Here is a 22,496-nt window from a genome sequence, read left to right on the forward strand (position 1 = left end):
AATGAAAGAAAGAAACTTACCCTGTTGAACGAAACATTTCTAACTCTGGCACAGTGAAATAAGGATTGAGAAGTTTACGGGGCGCACCTGAAGGCACCACACAGGTATGACGCCGCCGCCAGGTGGCGCGGTGACATCACGCAGCCTGTGGACAGCAGACTGTCGGTGAGCGTCTGTTTGGACGGTGGAAGCAGCTCTTTAAGGACTTGAAGAGGGTCAAAGCAGCAGGCAGAAACACCGCTGAGGACCAGAGACTGTTTTTAATTAATCAATTAAAATAAAACCAATTAATGCAGAGCGCGCGCCATCACCTGTCGGAGCACCACACCTGGACACGAGCTCGTTTGTGCAGAAATCAACATTTACGTAAGTAAAGGCTGAAAATCAACAGAAATGTATCAGACGTTAAAGTTTCTGCTTCATCTGTTACATCTGCTTTTATATATTCGGTAACTTTAAATCATTTAAAAATACTTAAAAATTAACACAAATATAAATGTGAATCTATGAAAGCCAAATTAATGATACAAATATAAAAACATATACATTCTTATAACATTTTCAGGTCTTATATAGTCTCTAAATATAGTTGTTCATCAAATTAAGTCAAAGAAATGTCAAAAAATAGTTTAAATTATTTGTTTTGTCGTAAACTATCAGCCCAAAATCTGAAGATCTTCAGCCTGATATCATATTAGACAAAGAAAACAAGCAAATGTTAAAACTCTAAAGCTGAAAAATGGTTTTAGTTTCACAGAAATGTCACAAATGTTTCTGTTTTGGAGTGAAATAAGTTGTAATATAATCTTATCCGTGTTCTTCTTCCAGGGTGACCTGATGCTGATGGAGCCCCATGAACCAGAGGCATCATGGACGCCGTGGACTCCAAAGACGACCTGAGAGTTTCAGGAGGAAGGATGAGGTGGAGAGGTGCATGGCGGCAGCAGAAGGAGGAGGAGGAGGTGGACGACGAGGAGCTGGTGGAGGTGCTGCTACAAGGCAAAGCACCCTGGGGCTTCACCGTGAGGGGAGGCACCGAGCACCGAGAGCCTCTGGTCATCACAAAGGTCAGAAACGGCGTCTGAGCTTCTCTCCACCTGCAGACGGTTACACTGTAAATTCAGCATGTAATGCGACACACGCCTTTTTCCATCTGCTGTTAGCTCTGGTGTGAACTGCAGCTTTCATGGAGGCTACCTCAGGTTACAGCCGGGTTGCAGGGTTTAATATTTAATCGGAGCACTCGGGTTGCTCAGGCCCCCACAGGTGCTCTGAAGTGAAACATCCACCTTTAAACGATAAACGCATTGGCTGGAGTGTAACCCCACTGTGGTAAACATGGACAGCTTTACTCGAGTATTTGTTCTGATTACTACTACTACTACTACTTACTAGTCCAACAGCAAGAAGCCCAGCTTGCCAAAGACTAAAAGTCAGATTTACTCTTTTTGCCTCTGTCATTACGTCCATAGAGGCTGCTGAGCCTTGTTACATTGCCCACTTGCCCAGCTCCTGTTCTGGCACGACACCGGCTCCACTCCCCCTTAATATTCCCTGAAAACCTCCTGACTGAGCTAACAGCAGCTACAGTTGGCAGCAGTTTACTTCACGGTCCATCAGGAAACTCTGTAAATCACAGAGAGTTGAATATTTCCTCCATAAAATATGATCCAGTTTCACCAAAATCAGTGAAACAGTTGCCGTAAAGCGTTACGTACTCGTATCCAGAGCACAAAGTTACACAGTCTAGCACATTAAAGGAGATAATGTCTTTGTGTGTCCAGGTGGAGGAGGGCAGCGTGGCGGCGGCAGTCTGTCTCCAGGTGGGTGATGAAATGGTGAGCGTGAACGCCGTTCCCCTCAGCGGCTCCCGTCAGGAGGCCATCACTCTGGTGAAGAGCTCTCATAAGACCTTAACCCTGGTGGTGGTCCGAAGGTACCATAACAGCAGATATCTGAGTTTGGGCACCAGTACAAAAACCTTTTTAATGAAACCTTAGTGTGAGGAAACTTCTGTTCTTTTAGAAAATGTGAAATATTGAATGACGTCTTATATGAAAAACTTAAAATTGGCATTTAAATCAGGAGCTATATGATCAAGGAATAAACACAGCTTTCCTCTGGGACTAGGAACCTTTGAAAGTTTCCACCAAAGGGACCAGGGTCTTAATTAAGTTTTTAAAAAGTCCCTGCTACAAGAGGACAGGGTTTTTTTTTTGTTCACTGTGCTTCAACACGTCAACGAAGAATGACGACGATGGACCAACGACAAAGGTCTCGTTGTATAGTTGCGCGCAAAGCCGTCGCTTTTTCATACGTCAACGGACTAACTCGCCTAATCTTCACAGGTCTTTAGCGCTCAGTGGAAACATAGACGTGAAGTTCTTCTTGAAAAGTCGTTCCCGAGACTTTAACATACGGCTACTTCGAGTGATAATGCGCCTTAAGTAAACAAGATTATAAAACTGACCAGACATTTGATGATACCCGACCCTGTTCATGGTTTACATGATGCATCATTGGTAACCTGCACGTGTGAAGGCACCATTAATGCTGCCAAGTAGGGCTTGCTTATTTCAGCGACTGTGACTGTTTTGGATTAACATCCAGCAGTCATCAGGAGGTCAATCGTTTCCGGACAAAAGCTGAACTTTTGGTGACCCTACATCGAAAGACTCGACCCAAAAGCTGAAGAGACGATGCAGAAAGAAGTAACACGTTGTTCAAATACCCTAAAATCCTGTCATGTTTCTCCACCAACGATTAATTTCTCCTTATTAAAGGAGGGCCGACTGAGTCAGAGCCAACATGACAGACCTACACATGGGCCTCTCGCTGCTTGTTTGCCCCTCGGGGTAAAACAAAAGCGGGTATTGTGGAGGCAGTTAAGCTCCGGTCAACACTGTTATTTCAGAGCACAGATAATGACTCATAAACGAGACAGAACGGAGTCCCCTTTGTCGGCTGGTGTGGCACTGGCACATCAAACCAGTTTGACTTTACTTGTTCAGATCCAAACTAACGTGTTGAGTCACAATAACACAAACAAACTAACCGATCAAGGCAGCAGTGGACTCGAAGCTCCAGTGTTCTGCGAGGTAAAATGATGGTTTTTGTCAAAGGAACCGGTGGCCAGCTACTTTCCAACGCTCGTCTATGGTCATGAGCTTTGGGTAGTGGCTGAAAGAATGAGATTGCGGATACAAGCCACCAAAATGAGCCTCCACTGCTGGGTGTGGCCGGGCTCAGCCTTAGAGAAAGAGCAATCCAGAGGGTACTTGGAGTAGAGCCACTTATCCTTGGCGTCGAAAGGAGCCAGTTGAGGTGGTTCAGGGGTCTGATTAAAACTTTGGAGGTGTTCAGGGCACGTCCAACTGGTAGGAGACCCCAAGGCAGACCCAGAAGTCACTAGATTGGACTATACTGCGCCTCTAGATCCTCGAAGGAGGAGCTGGGATGTGTCGGTGGGGAGAGGGACGTCTAAAACTGACGCTAAACCTGCTGCGACCGCGACCCGACCCCAGATTAGTGCATAAATTGTAATCTGAACTATTGCAGCCTGTTTGTCGGACAAAACAAGACGTCTAAAGATCTCTGAGAACTTGTGTCAGGCATAAATGAAATGTTCTCCTCATAATTGATTTTAATGTATTTATTTTATTTTATCTAACGTACACGGTAGTCACTAAACAAGTTGCTCCACGCCTGCCGCTCGACGTCTTAACGTCGTCTTGCAGTTTGTGTTGGATTGGTGGGAATCTCTCCTTAACGAAGTTTGTCCCACGGTTCACTGTGCAAATATTTAGCAGCGTTCTTAAGCACTGTTTGGTTTGGGGATTAAAAATGAAAGATAAAGGATAGAGACGAGATAGAGCCACCACAAGGGAATGCTACAACAATTTTGCAACGTTAACATATTTAAACCTTTACTTTGAAAGGATTATTTGATCAGCTCATCTTCTTAAAACATTTTCAGGTCTGGATAAATCCCTGATGGACTTAGATCCACCCTGTGGATCCTCACAAAGATGCTAAAATGTAAATAACCCCCCTTCTTAGTGAGGATATTTCAGTTGTTACTCCCTTTTAAACTACTTAATTCTGAATTAACGGCTCAGTTCTTGGGGTTACTTCTCAGATTAGGTTCAGGTTTAAAGAGAAGAGCTACTGTTGTGATAATTTATGTGCATAAACAGCAGCTTTAAAGCGAATCAGGAGCGAAATACAATACCACGACTACTCGGAGCAGGAGTAGTGTCTTGGTGTGCACTCGTTCTAGGGTTCATATTAGGCTGCAGATCAAAAATCACAGACTTAATATGTTTACATTATATTCATACTCAGAGACAGAGTATTGGTTTGTGTAATCGAATGATCGACAGCTCGCTAACATTAACTTTCCAGTGGATTTAAAAGTTTTTAGAGAACACTGCTCAAACCTGTAATGTTAGGATTTAAAAGTTTTTAGAGAACACTGCTCAAACCTGTAATGTTATAGCGGGAAAACATGGAAATTTTGCAGAAATTAATGGGAAAATAAAGAATTTTAACTTAACTTAACTTTAACATTAACTTTCCAAGTGTTTTTAGAGAACACTGCTCAATCTTAACGGTACTTTTAAAGCAGGAAAACGTGGAAATTTTGCAAAAATTAATGGGAAAATAAAGAATTTTACCGTCATGTAAAAGAGTATCGGTTGTAGCTCACTAACATTAACTTTCCAGTGGATTTAAGTGTTTTTACAGAACACTGCTCAAACTTAACAGTGCTTTTAAAGTAGGAAAACGTGGAAATTTAGCAGAAATTAAAGGGAAAATAGAGAATTTTACAGTTTTGTTGGTGTGTTGTCGGTTGTAATCAAATTATCCTGCTCTATAGCTCGCTAACATTAACTTTCCAGTGGATTTAAGTGTTTTTAGAGAACACTGCTCAAACCTACACATCCACAAGTTTCTAATGGTAATGTTATAGTGGGAAAACATGGAAATTTTGCAGAAATTAATGGGAAAATAAAGAATTTTACCGTCATGTAAAAGAGTATCGGTTGTAGCTCACTAACATTAACTTTCCAAGTGTTTTTAGAGAACACTGCTCAAACTTAACGGTACTTTTAAAGCAGGAAAACATGGAAATTTAGCAGAAATTAACGTGAAAATAAAGAGTTTTAATCAACAACCCTTTTTACTACATGTGTCCTGTCAGAGTGGCAACAGAGTCTTAAAGGCTGAATCCAATTACCAGCTGCAAAGCCACAGGCGTGGGCTCAGCTTTGCAGAGTGGGCTGAGTCAACGGGGCAGAAAAAAGGTGAACCCGTCGGTGCGTTTGAACAACCTGTTTCTGCAGAGAAAACATCAGGCCCGGAGCCGATGCGGAGAGCAAACGTCGGGCTCGTATTGAGAGATTTAAAAACTCCAAATGAGATGCTGTCAGAGGTGTTTGAGGCTTTGAGGCCTCCCCTGTTTTGCAGGAGTGGTACGGTCCATGTTGCCTAGGTGAGTTGACACTGCTTAGTGGGATAGGCCATATCAGCAGAGCCCATTGTTTTCAGGGGCTTTGGCAACAGGCAGAGTGGGTGCTTTCCTCTCCTCTCCCTCTCTCTGGACATGTTTGGATAAAGATAAAGAAGATTTTCACTGCGAGGTACCTCCTCTTTTCCTCCACCTCCACCTTCTGTGTCTGTTTTCTGTACTCATTTCACTTCATCTCCTCTGATTCAATCATTTGGTTTCCTGACAAGTGGGATTAGATCATGAAGGAGGTGAATGAGTTTGAGATAACGGCGTCTGGATGACACATAAAGGTCGGGCGGCAGCTGTAAATTAAGAAAGGGAAATCTGACTTTGCTGCTTTTTCTTTTGTCCTGCTGAGGATTTCTCTGGAGTTCGTGCAGGTAAACTAAATCTGCGTCCGTGCGTAACTGATTTTTCAGCCTCAGCAGAGATGCTCAGTGTGATTTATGTGTTGTCTTCTTGTGTTTTTGAACCCTCAGCAGCGGTTTACAGCAGACATTGGCAGCATTTGTGGCCTAAAACAAAGAGGATTTGTTTAAGTCACAGTATGTGAGTCATGGGATGTATGAGACATTGTTTGTGCCACAAGATTATGACATTTTAACCACTTTAAACCCTCCGAAATCTCATCATTGTTCGGCTAATATGGAATTTTAAAGGCAGCTCTTTTTAGGCTCTTTCATACAGGGCGAATCCTTGTGTTTTATATGAATGAGCGATGAGTAAACAAATGTGAGCTCAGATGAAGACAGAATTCATAGAATATCACTTGTTCCAGCTTCTCAGATGTAAATATTGGCAGTTTTTAATCATTTTGACTGAATATTCTGGGTGTTTTTCGCTGTTGGAGCAGCTGAAATGTGTAAACATGAAACATTTTCACTGTTAATAATTGTTATTTGCAGCTATAGGTTATAACAGAGCCAGATGTTCCAGCTGTTGCTCATCCTCAGGACTGCATTGTGTCAAAGTTTCGCTGTCTCTCTCTCTTTTTTTATTTTTTTGTTGCCGTGCAGGCAGCGATACACGGATAAGCCCAGCTGTGATGATGCTGGCACTTTCTATTGTGTCGTCGTCGTTGCCGCCGTCGTGTTTAGAGCTCAGCGAGGCGAGATCGGCCCCCACAGCGCGGCTGGTGATGCTGCCGCTGCTGTTGTTGTTGTGGGCTGCGGTAACACCAGTAAGCTGGTGAATCAGCAAGATGTGTCACCAGTGAGCTGTCTGATTTAGGGAGTGATAGACGATGATAAGGAAAGGACAAGATACATTTTTTGGATTTTCATAGAAAATTCACAAGTTTTGTTAATATTTATTTTCTCTTCACACTTACAGCAACCAAATGTCACATTTTGAGTGATTTTAGGTCCTTTGCCAGCTGTTTGATGGGTTAATACGATCAGTAAGTTGCCTTCAGACACACATGATTTGTGTTTTAAGAGGTTGCAGCCTCTACTCCCTGGTGGAGGAGTCTCTCCATGGTGGAGTCGTCTCTCAGTATCAGCCTCCGTCCGTCCTCCCCCTCATCCTGACATTGGCTGGTATCTCTCAAAACAGACGTGGGCCCGGGCCAAACATTCCTGTCTGTGCTATGTTTCCTTCCTGACAAGTACACTGAAGTAGATCTTCAACAAAAAAACAGGGTTGTATGTACAGCGAGATATCAGGGCGGTCCAGGTTTAAAAGATAATATTTCCAAGCACACTATTTAATTGGGCTACATTTAGTTTGGAAAGTTCTCTGTCTACAAGTGAAATGCATCTTTAAGTCTCTCTAACTCTATTAGCATCAACAAATATTACTATGGTACTATGTGTACACCTTTCACTGACATGAACAAGTGTATATATTGACTCTTTTAGCCATGCTAATGGTGAAGTATCCCAATAACTATTCAATGGCCGGGCATGAAATTTAGCACAAATATTCATGATGCCCAGGTAATTAATTATGCCAAATTTAGCAATTCTCTGAACTTTCCTTTGGCGCCACGATCATGTCAAAATTTTACTTTACTTTGACCAGTTACCTTCAAAACTACATCCCCATTAGCCCTAGCTGTCTTTTTTAGCGCTAACCAGCGCACGTTAGCATGCTAACAAGCTAAACTAAGATAGTGAACATGGTAACCATTAGCATCAGTATGTTAGCTTTGTCTGTATGCGCACACTAGCATGCTGTTGTTAGCCTAGCGTGCTCAGAGCATAGCTATTTAGTGTTCATTGCAATTGTTTTAGCATTCTAGCATGCTAAACACTAGCATGCTGTTGTTAGCCTAGCGTGCTCAAGGCATAGTTGTAGATTTTTAGTGTTCACTGCAATTGTTTAAGCATGCTAACAAGCTAAATTACACATGGCAAACATTAGCATCAGTATGTTAGCTTTGTCTTTATGCGTACACTAGCATGTTGTTAGCTGAATTTTTTTGTGCTAATCAGCTAAATTAGGATGGTAACCATTAGCATCAGTATGTTAGCTTTGTCATTCTGAGCACACTAGCATGATGTTGTTAGCCTAGCAGTGTCAACTGTATTATTTAGTGCTAATTAGCACACTTTAGCATGTTAACAAGCTAAATTAAGATGGTAACCATTAGCATCAGTATGTTAGCTTTTTCATTCTGAGCACTTTAGCATGCTAACAAGCTAAATTAAGATGGTAGACATGGCAAACATTAGTGTACAGTAGCATGTTGTTAGCTATATTTCTTTGTGCTAATCTGCTAAATTAAGATGGTAACCATTAGCATCAGTTTGTTAGCTTTATCATTTTGAGGACATTAGCATGCTGTTGTTAGCCTAGCAGTGTCAACTGTATTACTTAATGCTAATTAGCACACTTTAGCATGCTAACAAGCTAAATTAAGATGGTAGACATGGCAAACATTAGCGTACACTAGCATGCTGTTAGCTGTGTGTTTTTGTGCTAATCAGCTAAATTAACATGGTAACCATTAGCATCAGTTTGTTAGCATTGAACTGTGTTTTTCTGTGCACTTCATGAACAGACTTCGTGGTGCACAGGTCCAATTCAGTTGAGTCTGTTTTCCAGCACTCTCTGCCGCTTATAGTGCAAACACTAGATTACAGCAAGGACGCCAATAACTCCTCCCCTCTCGTCTCAAATCCCCCTTTATAATCCCCAAGGAAATCTCCTCCGCAGCACAAGGTGGAGTGTGTTTGTGAGTGTGTTCATACTGGGAGGAGGAGGTGGAGGAGGCAGATTCCTCAGAGTCAGACTGGTGGGAGTCGTGGTGTCAAAGTGCATCTTTCTTTTCTGTCCTGGAGAGTTTGTGCAAGACAACGTGCACGCAAGTAAGTTGTAATGTTTTGTTGTTTTCACAGCCAAACAAAAACTCTCCTTATGTCAACCTGTTAATCAGCTTGTTACATGTTGAAGTTTTGGGAGGTTATTTCACCTGCTGGTGCTTAATTATAGACAGAAATTATTTGTTAAGATGGAGGTTTTTGCTGAGTTCTTACAGCCACCTGCTGTTTAATTCATATTAAACCATTTTTCTTGCACTGCTCTCGATGACGGGTGCACTCGCAGCCAACTGGGTCAGCTGTGTTTCAGTTTCACGCCTTTGAATGAACTTAGTTTGGCTCGTATATCCCTGGCTGAGAACGGTGGCGTCTCCTCCCCTGTGGAATATCTGTGACAGACCGGCTGTATCCCCGGACAATGGACCCTCAACGCTTTAGAAAAAGAGACATTTGCATTTCAATTGTTGTGCGGGAGTTTGTTTGGAGGCGACGCAACTCTCACTTTTTGCAGAGGCAGAGAGGATTTTGAAGTTGTGATTAAACACCACGTTGGTTTGTTGAGAACATGCATGCAGCTGTAAATTCACAGGCCGGCTCCAAGAAATCAATATGGAAACTTGAATTAGTGAAAGAGTAACTAAAGATTGATTGTGCTCATTCGGTACACCTCAAAACACGTGGGCGATAATGTGTCCAAGAACTTACATATGTATATAGAATATTCTGAAATAAATAAAAGCAGTTATTCAGATTTTATCCAGAGAAAATTCCTCTTATTCCGGCTTTTAAACTGAAAACACAGGCGCCAAGTTGCCCCAGTGCTTTGTGGAAACAACACTATCTTATGTTTTAGCTGCTTGTCTTTCCTCTTGTGACTAGGGGCTTAAATAAACGTCATCTTCGACCAGGACTTTGACCTTTGCTGTGTTTCCCTTTCACCCCCCTAATTTTTCTGGATTAACTCCTGAGGGATTACACGCAACAAGCCAGCAACAGTAGACAGAAATCAGAGCCAGGTGAAGCATTGTTAGAAAGCCACAAAGAAGGCGTCACACTCGTAGACTCCTGGGAGATGGCTAATATAGATGTCCCAGTTGAAGCGAGGGTACGGCCTCCCTGCATTCCTGTGCTTGAAAGAATGCGGCGTCTCCATCGTGGCCTGGCGAGGTTAAAGTTTCAGTCAAGGTGACTCAAGTCTCATTTGACTGAGATATTTCACTCCGGCCTGATATTTGAACTTGGGAACCTTGAAAACAATCTTTGTTTTAAAATATTTGAAAATTAATATAGTTTGACCTCCTAACCTTTTATTATTTTTATTTCTTGCTGCACGCTATAACTTGGTGGTTATGGTCGTTTGGGGACAACCTCTGGATCCACATTCGTCTAATTTTTCTAAGCAGCTAAGCGCCGTCTGGACCATATGGCGGTGACAGATCTGTCTTCCTCTCCTCTTATTGTGAAAGCCCTTCACAATAAGAACAGCCTATATGAAGTGGCTGTTGGGCAAGGTACTAAATACCCTGACTGCTTGGACATTCTGGATGGAAGTCCGCTCCATGGTTTGGCGCAAAATACAGTGTGAAACGCCACTACGACTGTCATAACGAAGCATCCATCAATCCATGAGCTATACCAGCCTCATACCTGTTGTGGGGTTAGAGAGATGGTTTGTCTTGCTTCCAACCCTCTTTGGGTGCATGCATTGTCATTCACGCCGGATTTTTGCAGATGGTCTGTAGTGTTTTTGGGAAGTCGAGAGTTGGGATGCCACTTAGTCTGTGGCATCCCACAAGTATTACTGCTGCAGAAATGAGCCTTGTATCCGATGATGTGTCATCTCGTTTGTTAATGTTTGATACCGACGTCTCCTCCTCCTTTTCCTTTTTTTTCTCCTTGCGTCACCCATCAAGGCTAAAATGGTTGATGTTGTAACGCCACACACAATGCCGTCAGAAACCGAGGTGCATGTGGCGAGGAGCTTTCTCACCAAGATTTTGCGAAGCTCTATGAGGTACCATCAGCAAGCCACGTCCCGTTGTGTTTCCTGGTAGTTTTTGGTGAACCTTTGGTGATATCTGGTGCTTTGTGTTCCTCGTAGTAGTTTGCGCTGTGTATTACGTGTGGTGCTAGTTTCCCAGAACGTCTTTAGATATAATTTGTACATTTGTGTTTGTTTATTTTTGTCCTAAGCACAGTTATGATCAGTCACCTTATGTCCTGTTATTTGGTTTTGTCATGTTTAGATGAAGTTATAGATGTTTCTCTGGTTCAATATGTTGTGGAAAATTTGTTTATCTATTTAACATGTGTAACTCTTTTCTTTGTCAACATGCTCTCCAGGAAAAACCGCTTCAGGCAAGGGTATGTGCAATAATTAGTTTATCTTTCTGGAGTAGTTTCAAGGTTTGGATGATATTATAAGAACATATGAGAAATTAATTTGATTTGCAGGTCAAAAGATTTTAAAAGCTACTCAGAAATATCTAGAAATGTATTTAATAAACATGTCAACACAAACATACTTAAAGAAGTTTGTCATTCAGTCCTTATTGAAAGAGTTCCCAACATTAAATGATGGAGAAACCATTTTGTAAATTTGTCTGCGATTGTTGGATTGGTTGTTTGAAGATCTAATCTTGCCCAGTGTTAAACTATTGCCCTAAAATCATCCCACTGTCTGTCTTGTCATGGGTTTGGAAAACTCAAAGCTGAAATGTCAGATACTCTTTTGTGATTGTGTGAGGTGTTTTTGTTGCAGGAAGAATGATCCGGGCTCACGGCCCCATTCCTGGCACTCCTCCAAGTTGACAGAAGAGGAGTCGGCGCCCGCCAAGAGAGAGGCCACTCCAGCGCCAGTCTGGCAGCCAAAACATGAAGCAAGGTGAGTCTTTTGGGTTGTCTGATCAAATGGCAACCTGATCACTTCGAATTCAAGCATTCATTTTATTTATTTTGTAACATATCAGGCCCAAAGAGTCATCGGCTCAAGAGGACCAGGACACCCAGCATCAGCTAACCAGCCAGTTCAGCTCAGCGAACAACATGGAGAGACTGGAGCGTCCCTCTCATCGTCTTTCACCGACTAAATACATCGGCAGCACTGAGCCGCTCTGTGCACCAGGAGGCAAAAGAGACTCCGGGTTGAGCTGTTTCTCCAGTGGCTCCAGCCCTCCTGTTCATGACTCTAGCACATCTGGTAGGAAGGGTACCAGCACTGAAAACATTTTCTTCAAAGGCCTTCAGGGAGAAGGCGAACGCCCCAGGTACCTACAGCCAACGCTGGGGAATGGAGGCTGGGAAGGGTCACGGGCGGAAGACCAGCCTGCCTCCAGAGTGTCCACTTCAGGAAGACCCAGCTTTGGACCAGTGTGGCAAGTACCAGAGAAAAAGAAGTCCCAGTCTCCTCCTCCCCCACCTCCACCCCTGCGCAGTGACAGTTTTGCCGCCACAAAGGTGTTCCCTTACTCTGAGGGGCTTAGTGGTCCGGCGAAGAGCAAAGGCAGGTCGTTTGAAAAACTGTCAGAAAATAACGAGCAGAACAGTCTCAGATCTCACCAGGAGAAAACCTCAGATGCCAGACATAGCTTTAACCCCCTACCCAGCAAAGACTTTCTCCATCCAAACATGGCAGCTGACCACAACCACAACCAGCTGCACACCAACAAACTCTTCTCCCTGTCCAGCAGCGATGTCAGGCAGTCTCATTACACCCAACTACCTGCCCACCAGAGGCAGTACAGCGATGAAAGCCCCCTCTACCTGCAGACCAGGTCAGCTCCTCCCACCAAGATTCAGAGTGTAGGAAGCTACTATCGCAGCCTCCAAGATTTGCCAACAAACGCCTTCAGCCGCAAACAGGTCCGGCACAGCTCTACAGCAAGCTCAAACCAGGAGAATGGAGCTCCCAACAGATACCACAGCCTGGCAAGCAAGCATTCAGTTCAGACTGGTGAGTTTCAGGCCAGGCAGGGCAAAGCAGAGGGTCGAAGGGGAGAAACAGAGAATCTCCACTGGGTAAGCAGCAATGAACAAGGCTTCCCAAGTTCCTCGAAGTCGAACATCAAGGGAAAGTACTCCCTACCTCAGCTGCAGATGCCTCACAGAGAAAATAAGGAGCGCAATGGCAATTCCCATCTTGGGAATGGTCTACATTATGACCAACAGACCTCTGAACTTCCTATACGAAGCTGCAGCCCAGAGGAAACTGCAAAGAGAAGTGAAGGACACTCAAATGACATGAAGAGACACTTCCCAACAGATCATAAGGTCAGTTTTTCAAGACAACAAGACCCATGGGTGCCTCAAGAAGATCACCGGATATCACCCCTGAAAACTCCACTACTCCACTCCCTGGCCCAGGAGAGTAGGACTCTTGCTGACAAACAACCGGCAGCTATGACCACATGTGTGATGTCACCCCAAGATTTCAGTGACATCATGGCTGTCAACAGCGGAAAAACTAACCGACGCAGTGACCGTTACGCGACCACCCTCCGCAATGAGATCCAGCAGAAGCGAGCCCAGCTGCAAAAGAGCCGCAGTGCTGCAACCCTGTCATGCGAGGTAGAGGAGGAGGAGGTAGAAGATTGGAGATCCACAAAGACTTCTACATCTTCTGGTGTCTCCTTCTCCAACACCTACAAGGACCACCTGAAAGAGGCGCAGGCCAGGGTCCTGCAGGCTACCTCCTTCCAAAGACGAGACCTTGAGCCGCTTGGGCCAGAGCCGCCGGTAGTTAAAGCACCCAACGGACGCATTAGAGGACGTAAGCGCTTTCCCCTGGCCAAGAAGATGCACTCCTTCTCAGAGCCTGACAAGATAGACAAAGTGGGAGTGGAGGGAGAACCTCAAGCAGGGTCTTTTGGAGAGCGAAGGAAGTTCTTTGAGGGCAAGCCGACTTTTTCCAGGCCTGTGCTGAAGTCCAGTCAGGGCACAAACTTGAACACAGACCTTGGAGAGACAAGCAAATCCAAAGAGACACCTGAGGAGGATCACGGATCCGCAGACCCCAACCATCTCAGCCCTGGACATAAGCAGGTCTTACTAGAGCAGCAGAGGCTTGGGACTTTCGCTGAGTACCAGGCCACGTGGAACCAGCAGAAGAAATCGTCAGAGGCCAAGAAGCAAGGGAGGTATCACTCAGCGGAGAACATCTTGGATGCAGATGCTGAGGAGAAGGCTGTGTGCATCCACGAACGATCCCGATCTTCTCCCTCTGCAGACTTCAATACACAGGTGAGAAGACCTGAGTATGTGGCTGTTGTATAATTGTTTTTTTGTCAATCAGACTTACGGAGACCGACTCACTTCTGGAGCCAGCCTCAAGTGGAAGTTTGAGGAGATTGCCACTTGAGAAATAGCCAATCTTTTTGCTGTTATTGTTAAGACTATTTTCTTCTTTCTTTTGCAGAATTCTTCACCGTGGAGAGACGCTCACAACGAACCGAGCAGTTACACCAACAGGTAGGATTGAAGTTTACAATGTTTTTAAATATAAAACAACTTATTCTTGTCAAAAAAAAAGACTTGTGCTCTGAATGTAGGAGCCAGAACATGTGTATATAGTTTGAGTTGTTCATCACCATCATATAGGTTCGTCTAGGTTGGTTTATCATGTCATTGTTCCTTTGTTGATATACATTATAAAACTTCTGTTTGGACATGACTGGATTTTTAATTTGAACTTTAACTCAATCTTTTTTAATCGATCGTTGCTGCTCCTCTGAATATCTAAGTATTCAGTCTAACAAATATCCGAGCACCTGAAGGCGAGCAGGATGTTTGTCGAGTCAGAAATGTGACACACTTTCCAAAGTGTCGAATGCTTCCGTAACATCCGGCAAAAAGAAACGCTTGTGTAAGTTTCTTGTGACTGTGGAATGTGTTGGAGTGGTGAGATTTCAGGGTGAGAGAGAGAGAGAGGACACGTCTCAGTTTCTCATTTCATGAGCTGAAAGAAAAAAATCTATCATCTTCTGTCACACTAGATCTCTTCCCCAGCCTTATCTCGTGTTGTTGGAGCTCATGTTGATGTGAACAGTATCTCCTCGACTCTCCTGTGGCAAACTACACCCACATTCACAAAAGTGTCTGTGCAATTACAGGTGATTTACAGCGAGTGGATCACTTTATCCTTCAGCTGTGTACGTGATCACTTTCGTGGCTAAATGGTGAAATGAATCCGCACCGGTTGCTCCTTTTGTCGATGTGCTGCTTGTGCGTAATAAGGGACATAAACACCTTCCAAGAAATATGACATTCATCCACCTTACACTGAGATATCCTCGCTGAGGTGTTGCTCAATTTCTTTACTTCTTGTGTTACTTCATGCACCTTTTCAGTGGGTGATGTTTGAACAAGATAAAAATGTCCAACCACTGAAGTCAGAGGTGATTCTCACAGTTTTGTTTTTCCACATTCTTCATTCTTCTTCTTTTGTCGTAAAAGTTACATGATTTTTACTCTTACAACATCAAAATGAAACTCCAAAGTGTTGGTTTTGTTTCTCAGTCTGCTGAGACCCATTTAATGTCTCTTTATCTTTCAAACTAAGGGAATTATTTCTGCAGCCATGTCTGCTAAATGTGTTGAAAGTTACTTAACTTTTGGCAGCAGGATGGTTAGTTTAAGTTTAGAGAGGCAAAAGTAATCTGATTACTAAAAAAGAGAAACAATGTTTCTGTGTAGTTTCAATTTGTTGTAGTCAAGACCTCCTAAAGCGAGACTACTGATGACCAAGACCAAGACCAAGTCATGACCAAGGCAAGACCAAGACCAAGTCATGACCAAGGCAAGACCAAGACCAGGACCAAGTCATGACCAAGACCGAGACCAAGTCATGACCAAGACTTTGTGAGACCAAGACGAAGACCAGAGTTTATCAAGACTGAGACAAGACCAAGACTTTGAGGTAAATACCAAGACCAGAGTTTATCAAGACTCAGACAAGACCAAGACTTTGTGAGACCAAGACCAAGACTTTGTGAGACCAAGACCAAGTCATGACTGAGACCAGAGTTTATCAAGACCAAGACTAGACCAAGACTTTGAGACCAAGACCAAGTCATGGCTGAGACCAGAGTTTATCAAGACCAAGACATGACTGAGACAAAAGTCTTGGTCTTGGTCTTGCAAAGTCTTGGTCTTGTCTCGGTCTTGATAAACTGGTCTAGGTCTTGACCTTTTTAAAGTCTGGGTCTTGGTCTTGATACACTCTGGTCTTAGTCATGACTTGGTCTTGGTCTTGCAGAGTGTATCGAGACCAAAACAAGACCAAGACCACATATAACCTACTTAGATAGTGAATATTTGTGTTTTTTGGCCGCTGGTTTGCAGATGAAGTCTTTGAGGTTTGAGGTCGCCACATTTTTTTACAGAAGAAAACACACCAAACATTTCAAATGAGACGTGACTCAAGTTATTTATTTAAATTCACAGCAACAAGTTTCACATCTAACCACAGTAATGAGAACAAATAAATCACAGGCAGTTCAGTGATATCTCTGCAGCTGGTGGTCGTGACCGCTCTGGAAATAAAAGTCCTCTGTGTCTGAGACTTTCCAGAAAACCGATCTCGAATACAACACTGTTACATTTTGCAATCACTTTATTTAGATCTTTCTTTGTCTCTCTGTCTGCTTACGTGTAATCCAACCTGTGTGTTTGGTTTTCACACTCAAGTTTCCTGAAGTGTAACACACACTCACCGTGAACAGACGACACACCTCTAAATCCCCTAAACCTCCCAGCCAACAGTGTTTCAAATAAACCAATCAAGATTATTTAGTGGAGTGAACGTGGCGGTGGTTTAGCCGGGTAAACGACTTCCTGAACATCTTTATTTTACAAAATCTACCCACAGAATTTCAAAATAAAAGTAGATAAACCGCCAGAGTTTGAGCCGAGCTGAGCCAAAAAACTACTTCTGACTCACGCTGTCTTGATGCCCATTTTCTTCCTGGTACTCCAGAAAAACACAAATACCAGACTTTTCTTAAAGTATCTGTTATATATGTTTTTGAATATATATATTTTCAAAGATATTAACACACTAAACATCTCATCAAAGCTCTTCTAAACTGATACATATCATTAAAAGAGTTCTTGCGCCCTAAACAAAGCTATGAAACAGTTTTAAACATAAATATTGTTATTGTTAGCAGCAGAATCGATGTATTGTTGTTTCGGTTCTGATGTGTCTTTATTTTGACCTCTAGAGGAAAAACTGAGAGCAGGCTGCAGTATCAGCCCGACCACAGCCCACAGTTGGTCTCCAGAAACGAGGGCCCGGTCCCAGGCCTCACTGACCACAGGACCAAACCAGATGCTGCCAGTCCCTCCCACACCACTCACTCCTCGGGCCCTCGTAGCCTCAGCCCCAACCCTGGCTCTCATCACCCGTCCCAGCTTCCACAAACTAAGGTCCTCCTGCCGCCGCCCAGGCCCCTTTTAGGCCCAGAAACCACATCCTCCTCCCAGGAATTCCTCGCTGGCGCCCAGGCAGACCCGGCAACGCTCCAGCCTCTGTCCAGCTCGGGATATGACACCCAGCGCCGGAACGCCAGCTCCCCTCACCTCAGCGCGACGTCCGGAGGTGTAGAAAACGAGGAGGCAAGGGAGCAACCGCAGCCACCACCTTCCTCTTCGTCCCTGGTCTCCTCCTGGACGGGCGCTTTATCGCTCCCCGCGGATCGAGCGCGCTCTCCCTCGCCACAGTTTGCGCCGCTGAGACTGACGGACCAACCGCCGGCTGTGTTCGTGCAGGATGACTCACCGCTCAGGTAAGCAGCTTAGCCAAAGTCTCTCAGGTCTCCTCACCGCCCCCCCGCCCCTCGTTATGTAAGGCTTTACGAGCAGAGCAACAACTTTAGGTAAACAAGTTGAGGATGGAAGAAAGTCAGACAAGTGCCGATTCTTCTGTCAGCTGCTGAAAAGTCAAATGTGGCCGCAGAGAGGAGGATCACAGTTTGATTGGGCTTGTAGTCGATTTCCTCTGCGGCCTGAAACAAATCGAACCGGAGGCTGTAATTAGAAGTTTTAAAGTTAAAGCCACGCGGCTGCTGTGACCTCCGCTTTCCATCGCAGCTCTCACAGCACGAGCCGTCCTTTAATTAGGACGAAGCTATGATGTTTATGACAAAAACAGTGTTTCCATGCTTCATGCTTAAGATGTTTTTTTTATAGCTGACCAGCCTGGTTTATGTTGTACGACAGAGTTTATTTGACCTCATTTTGTCTGCGTATTAAACATAAAATATCAGAAAACTGTGTTGTTGTCAAGTTTCATGGTGTTTCTCAGCCAGAGCTTCCAGTTTGATTCCTGTCCTGGAAGCTTTGTTCAAATTGTGTCATTCAGAGTCTGATTTATACATTTGATCCATAAAAACATGGAGAAAACTGTGTTATTCTTGTGGCTTGTTGACAGTATTTACTGATTTATGAAGTCATATAATGTCTTTCTAGTCTCTGCTCATCAGTTTCATCGAGTAATCGAGTCATTTGGGGTTCGGTATTTTGCTCGAGGACACAGGAGCCAGTGATTGAACCACAGCATTAACATGTCAACAGCTGGCTCTATCCACAGTTCACATACCTGTACTGGAAATATGTAAAAACTACCTCTTCTCTTTCTTCTTTTAACTTAAGTGTGGAATTTAAAACATAGTGCATATTTTAATTATTAATTTCAGGCGTTCATATTGTTTCCCGTTCAGGTCAGACGATGATTTGAAGCTCCCATCTGCGATGGACGTTAAGAGTCCGGTGAGGAAAGTCCCCGTGAGGATCGTTCATGCCGAGAGCAGCTCGGAGCGAGAGGGCAGAGCTTACCTGTCTCAGAGCAGCGACACCTGCAGCGCCTTCGAGCCAACACCGCCACCGCCGCCGCCGCCGCCCTCCCTGAGCACCACAGAGCGCCCGGCCTCGTCCCTGTTCAGCGCCTACACCCGCCAGGATCTGCCTCAGGCTCCGGCGGAGGCAGCCCCTGAGTTGAATTCAACGGGGGCTCTGCGTTCAGAGGAGGACGCCAAGAGAGAGGAGCTAGCCAGGGACATCATGGGTAAAGACAAGTCTCTGGTGGATATCTTGGACCAGAGTGGGAGGATGACCACCATGGACCTGATGGAAGGACTCTTCCCCCCGGAGGAGCAGATCCTGGAGGGGGCCCTCCAACGCAAGACGTCCAGGCTGCCCAACTCATCCCCGAGGAGCATGGAGAGGTGGGAAGCAACAAACACTGTTTGATTTTTCTACTTAAGATGCCAATTAATCATCTCACCATCTTGCAACCCAGATATATGAAGAGACACAACTTTAAAACATTGAAAGCTGGTTAAATATTTTATCTTTTATAGATATGATGGTTAAAAATGACACTTTAGGTACCAACCCTGCTGTTTCCTTGAGTATCTATCCAAGTTGGTTTGTGCAAGACACTGAACCTGCATCCGAGCTCGATGATTTTAGCTGCAAGTATTAAATATGTCTCCCACTAACTCACTTTAACTCCAACTTTAAAGTCAGAAAACACACAGTGTACCAATTCTCAATGTTCAACCCTCACTCAGCCTGCCACCTGCTGGACAAACGTCCCATTACAGTTATCTCCTCCATCCAGAACTACAACCTGTTCTGTAGTTCACCTGAATGTCTCCCTTGTGTGGCCTCGGCTCAGCTGTTTTTTTGTTTTTCAGGAGGGAGGAGGAGGACGTGTCTGTATCAGCAGCGGCCTCCCTCGTCCCCAGCTCCTCCTACTACAACACGTCGGCTCCCAAAGCCGAGCTCCTCATCAAGATGAAGGACATGCAGGAGCAGCTGGAGGAGCAGGACTCTGAGGACGAGCTGGACGTCGACCTCGCCAGCAAAAAGGTAAAACTCAGTGCAGATGACGGCTAATCAGCTCCGTCGATGAAAACGTTTAATTCTCCGTCTGTCTGTCGTCTTCGTGCTCTCCAGCAAGAGCTGATCTCCAGCCTGGCGGGGAAGCTCGAGGTGCTGCGAGAGGCCCGGCACAGCCTGCAGGAGGACGTGGAGGACAACGAGGCTCTGGGCCGCGAGGTGGAGGCCACCGTGCAGCGCCTCTGTCAGCCCAACCAGCTCGACAAGTTCCGCATGTTCGTGGGCGACCTGGACAAGGTGGTGAGCCTGCTGCTGTCGCTGTCGGGGCGGCTCGCCCGGGTGGAGAACGCTCTCAACAGCCTGGAGGAAGAAGCCCCGCCAGAGGAGAAGGTAATCTGTCTAGATAATAAATAAATAAATGAGATCAACACCTGAGCTCCTGAATGATCAAAAAATATCCATCCGTCATCAGCGAACGCTGACCGAGAAGCGCAAGCTGCTGATGCGGCAGCACGAGGACGCCAAGGAGCTGAAGGAGAACCTGGACCGCCGCGAGCGGCTGGTTTCCGGCATCATGGAGGCCCACCTGGACGCAGAGAGCCTGGACGACTACCGCCACTTTGTGAAGATGAAGTCGGCCCTCATCATCGAGCAGCGCAAACTGGAGGACAAGATCAAGCTGGGCGAGGAGCAGCTGAAGTGCCTGGTGGACAGTCTGCCGCTGGAGCAGAGGCCGCTGTTCTGACGCTCATGCTGGGCGACCAGCGTTTAATGATAACGTTAGATTGCGAGAGACAATTTCAAGCCTCTATTTCATACCAGTGGTGTTATTGTTTCTCAGAATGAATACTACAGTTCCCATGTGGCCCTTCTTGACCAAATAGTTTAAGGAACTAAGTTGATAGTTGGGAATACTGACCCACAAAACGAGACGAGACCTCTAACAAGCACAGATCAACTGAACGGAAACAAGTTTCACAACATACTCAAGATCTTGTAGAGATTGTCTCGGAAAACTCGTGCAAGATCAGTCTAGCCCGAGTTTGAGACTTAAGATTTGGCCGCACTTTTCCACGTTGGAGGTTGTTTTAATCCCAGAGTTACCGGGTGCAACATATCCGGAGATTAGTCAATCAGACAGATAACACGATACGATTACAATCATCGCATCAAGGTATTTACTCATGTTTCAGTGCCACCATTAAAGTTATAATACAGTTATATAATAACTTATTTATCCCTGTATAAGCTGGTCACAGTTGGATGGAGCCCTGTATGTATCTGTACCCAAACGCCCCCTAATGACGAAGACGGGAAAGTGAAGTGAAGCGAAACACTGCAGGGATTCAAAGATTCACGCGTATTTACCGTTACTATGTCGTCGTGTCTTCATCTCGCAGCGTTTCCAGTCTCTCTCTCTCTCTTTTTATTATCTGTGTTGTGTTTAAGTCGCATCATGAACTCGCTCTCCCACTGTCTGTATTTAATCATGATCACGTGTGTTTTAAAAGTATTTTTTAGTAATTTATTGTAGCCTTTTTGAAAACTTCGGTAATTTATTTCGATTTTTTTGATTTCAGTATGCTATAAATCTGCTTTATCATCTTTTTATCAGCCATAATATCATGTTATTAAGCTCCTGCTTTTACAACAAACCATTGTTCCTTTGTGTAGTGTATTATTATATAAAGGTAGATGTCACTTTTACATAATATCCTCATTTTGGAGTGAAGATCTTTAATTTATGCTAGAATAAGAGGTGAATCTGATTTAGCATTATTCTCATAAAGACGACGCTGACTTGTTCCAGCTGTACACGCATTGCTCCTACTTGTTTACTATACGATAATACACTCCTAATATTATTTCCCGTAACCTCACAGGTTTTTATTCACACTTTGGTGCTTTTAGCTGAAGCTCAGACACACAAAAAAACAAAAACACAGCACGGTCCTGACTGATCTGGACTGAGGCACAACTGGAGTTCGAAAAGTTAGCACTTTACTCTTCGCTTTGGCCCATTCAGAGGACTATATATATATTTATTTGAAGACGTGCCTACTGTAGCACCTCACCACTGTGAACTGCATGGACTGATGAGGGCGTGCACCAGGGCGCCGTGTACGGCCCACGCACGCTTCATGTATGCAGTGCACTCTCACTGACTTCAAGAAATAAAACTGAGCAATAAAACAATAAATCTGAGAGACCTAGTGTTTCTTCATTATATCTAACCGTATATGTCAGTGTGTGATCCTTGTGTGATAGTGGAACCTTAACAACACCCTAAAAGTTATAAATGAGACACAACAGTTGTCTTTACGGTAAAAATCTGGCAGCGTTGGTTGCCGTAATAAATACTTTCTAATATTACGTTAATGGGATATTAGTACTATTGATTTCATGTATAAGATTAGCATTTTATTCCATATTTTAAAATGATTTTACGGTGAAAAACTGTCAAACCATGACAGTAAAAGTAAATATCACGGTGCTTTACTGCATAATTAACAGTCTCTAATATAAAATACAGTTTTATTCTGTATACATTCCGCTAAAATGGCGTTGGAATAAAAGTTTTGAAACATGACGTCATACTATATGGCATATTTTACGGTCTTTTACTGTCGTGATTTCGCAGCTTTCCACCGTAAAATACTACAGACATGTTTGACAGTGTGTGTTTAACTGTCTTTTGTGCTAAGCCAGGCTAAGAAAGCAAAGAGGAGAAGAGGAGCAGACGTTGAAACGCACTAATACTGCAGTTCCTCAAAAGGTCCACTTGAGGCTGGCTCCAGAAGTGAGTCAGTCTCCATAAGTCCCCATGTTTCACAGCAGAAATAAACATGTTTACAGCCTGGTACAAAAAACAGTTTTGGTCT

At 44.2% G+C, this 22,496-nt stretch overlaps 1 protein-coding gene across 9 annotated transcripts; it reads left to right on the plus strand.

Annotated features, from left to right (window-relative positions):
* The first annotated feature begins 29 nt into the window (after positions 1-29).
* On the plus strand, positions 30-21,541 carry LOC104938462 (protein Shroom2). 9 transcript variants are annotated; one of them, XM_019258233.2, is made up of 12 exons: positions 30-370; positions 829-1,067; positions 1,785-1,936; positions 11,119-11,139; positions 11,537-11,659; positions 11,745-14,013; positions 14,189-14,241; positions 16,995-17,558; positions 18,492-18,995; positions 19,470-19,644; positions 19,732-20,004; positions 20,087-21,541. In XM_019258233.2, exons 2-12 carry the CDS (start codon positions 870-872, stop codon positions 20,357-20,359), a joined length of 4,605 nt encoding a protein of 1,534 aa, XP_019113778.2. In that variant the 5' UTR covers positions 30-370; positions 829-869; the 3' UTR covers positions 20,360-21,541. The 9 variants fall into 9 exon arrangements, with proteins under 9 accessions (XP_019113778.2, XP_027147492.1, XP_019113779.2 ...); XM_027291691.1 differs by having other exon boundaries at positions 30-366; XM_019258234.2 differs by lacking the exon at positions 11,119-11,139 and having other exon boundaries at positions 31-370.
* Positions 21,542-22,496: the final 955 nt, after the last annotated feature.

Source organism: Larimichthys crocea, chromosome XIX (assembly GCF_000972845.2).
Source record: "Larimichthys crocea isolate SSNF chromosome XIX, L_crocea_2.0, whole genome shotgun sequence".
In the NCBI taxonomy this organism is placed as follows: domain Eukaryota; kingdom Metazoa; phylum Chordata; class Actinopteri; family Sciaenidae; genus Larimichthys; species Larimichthys crocea.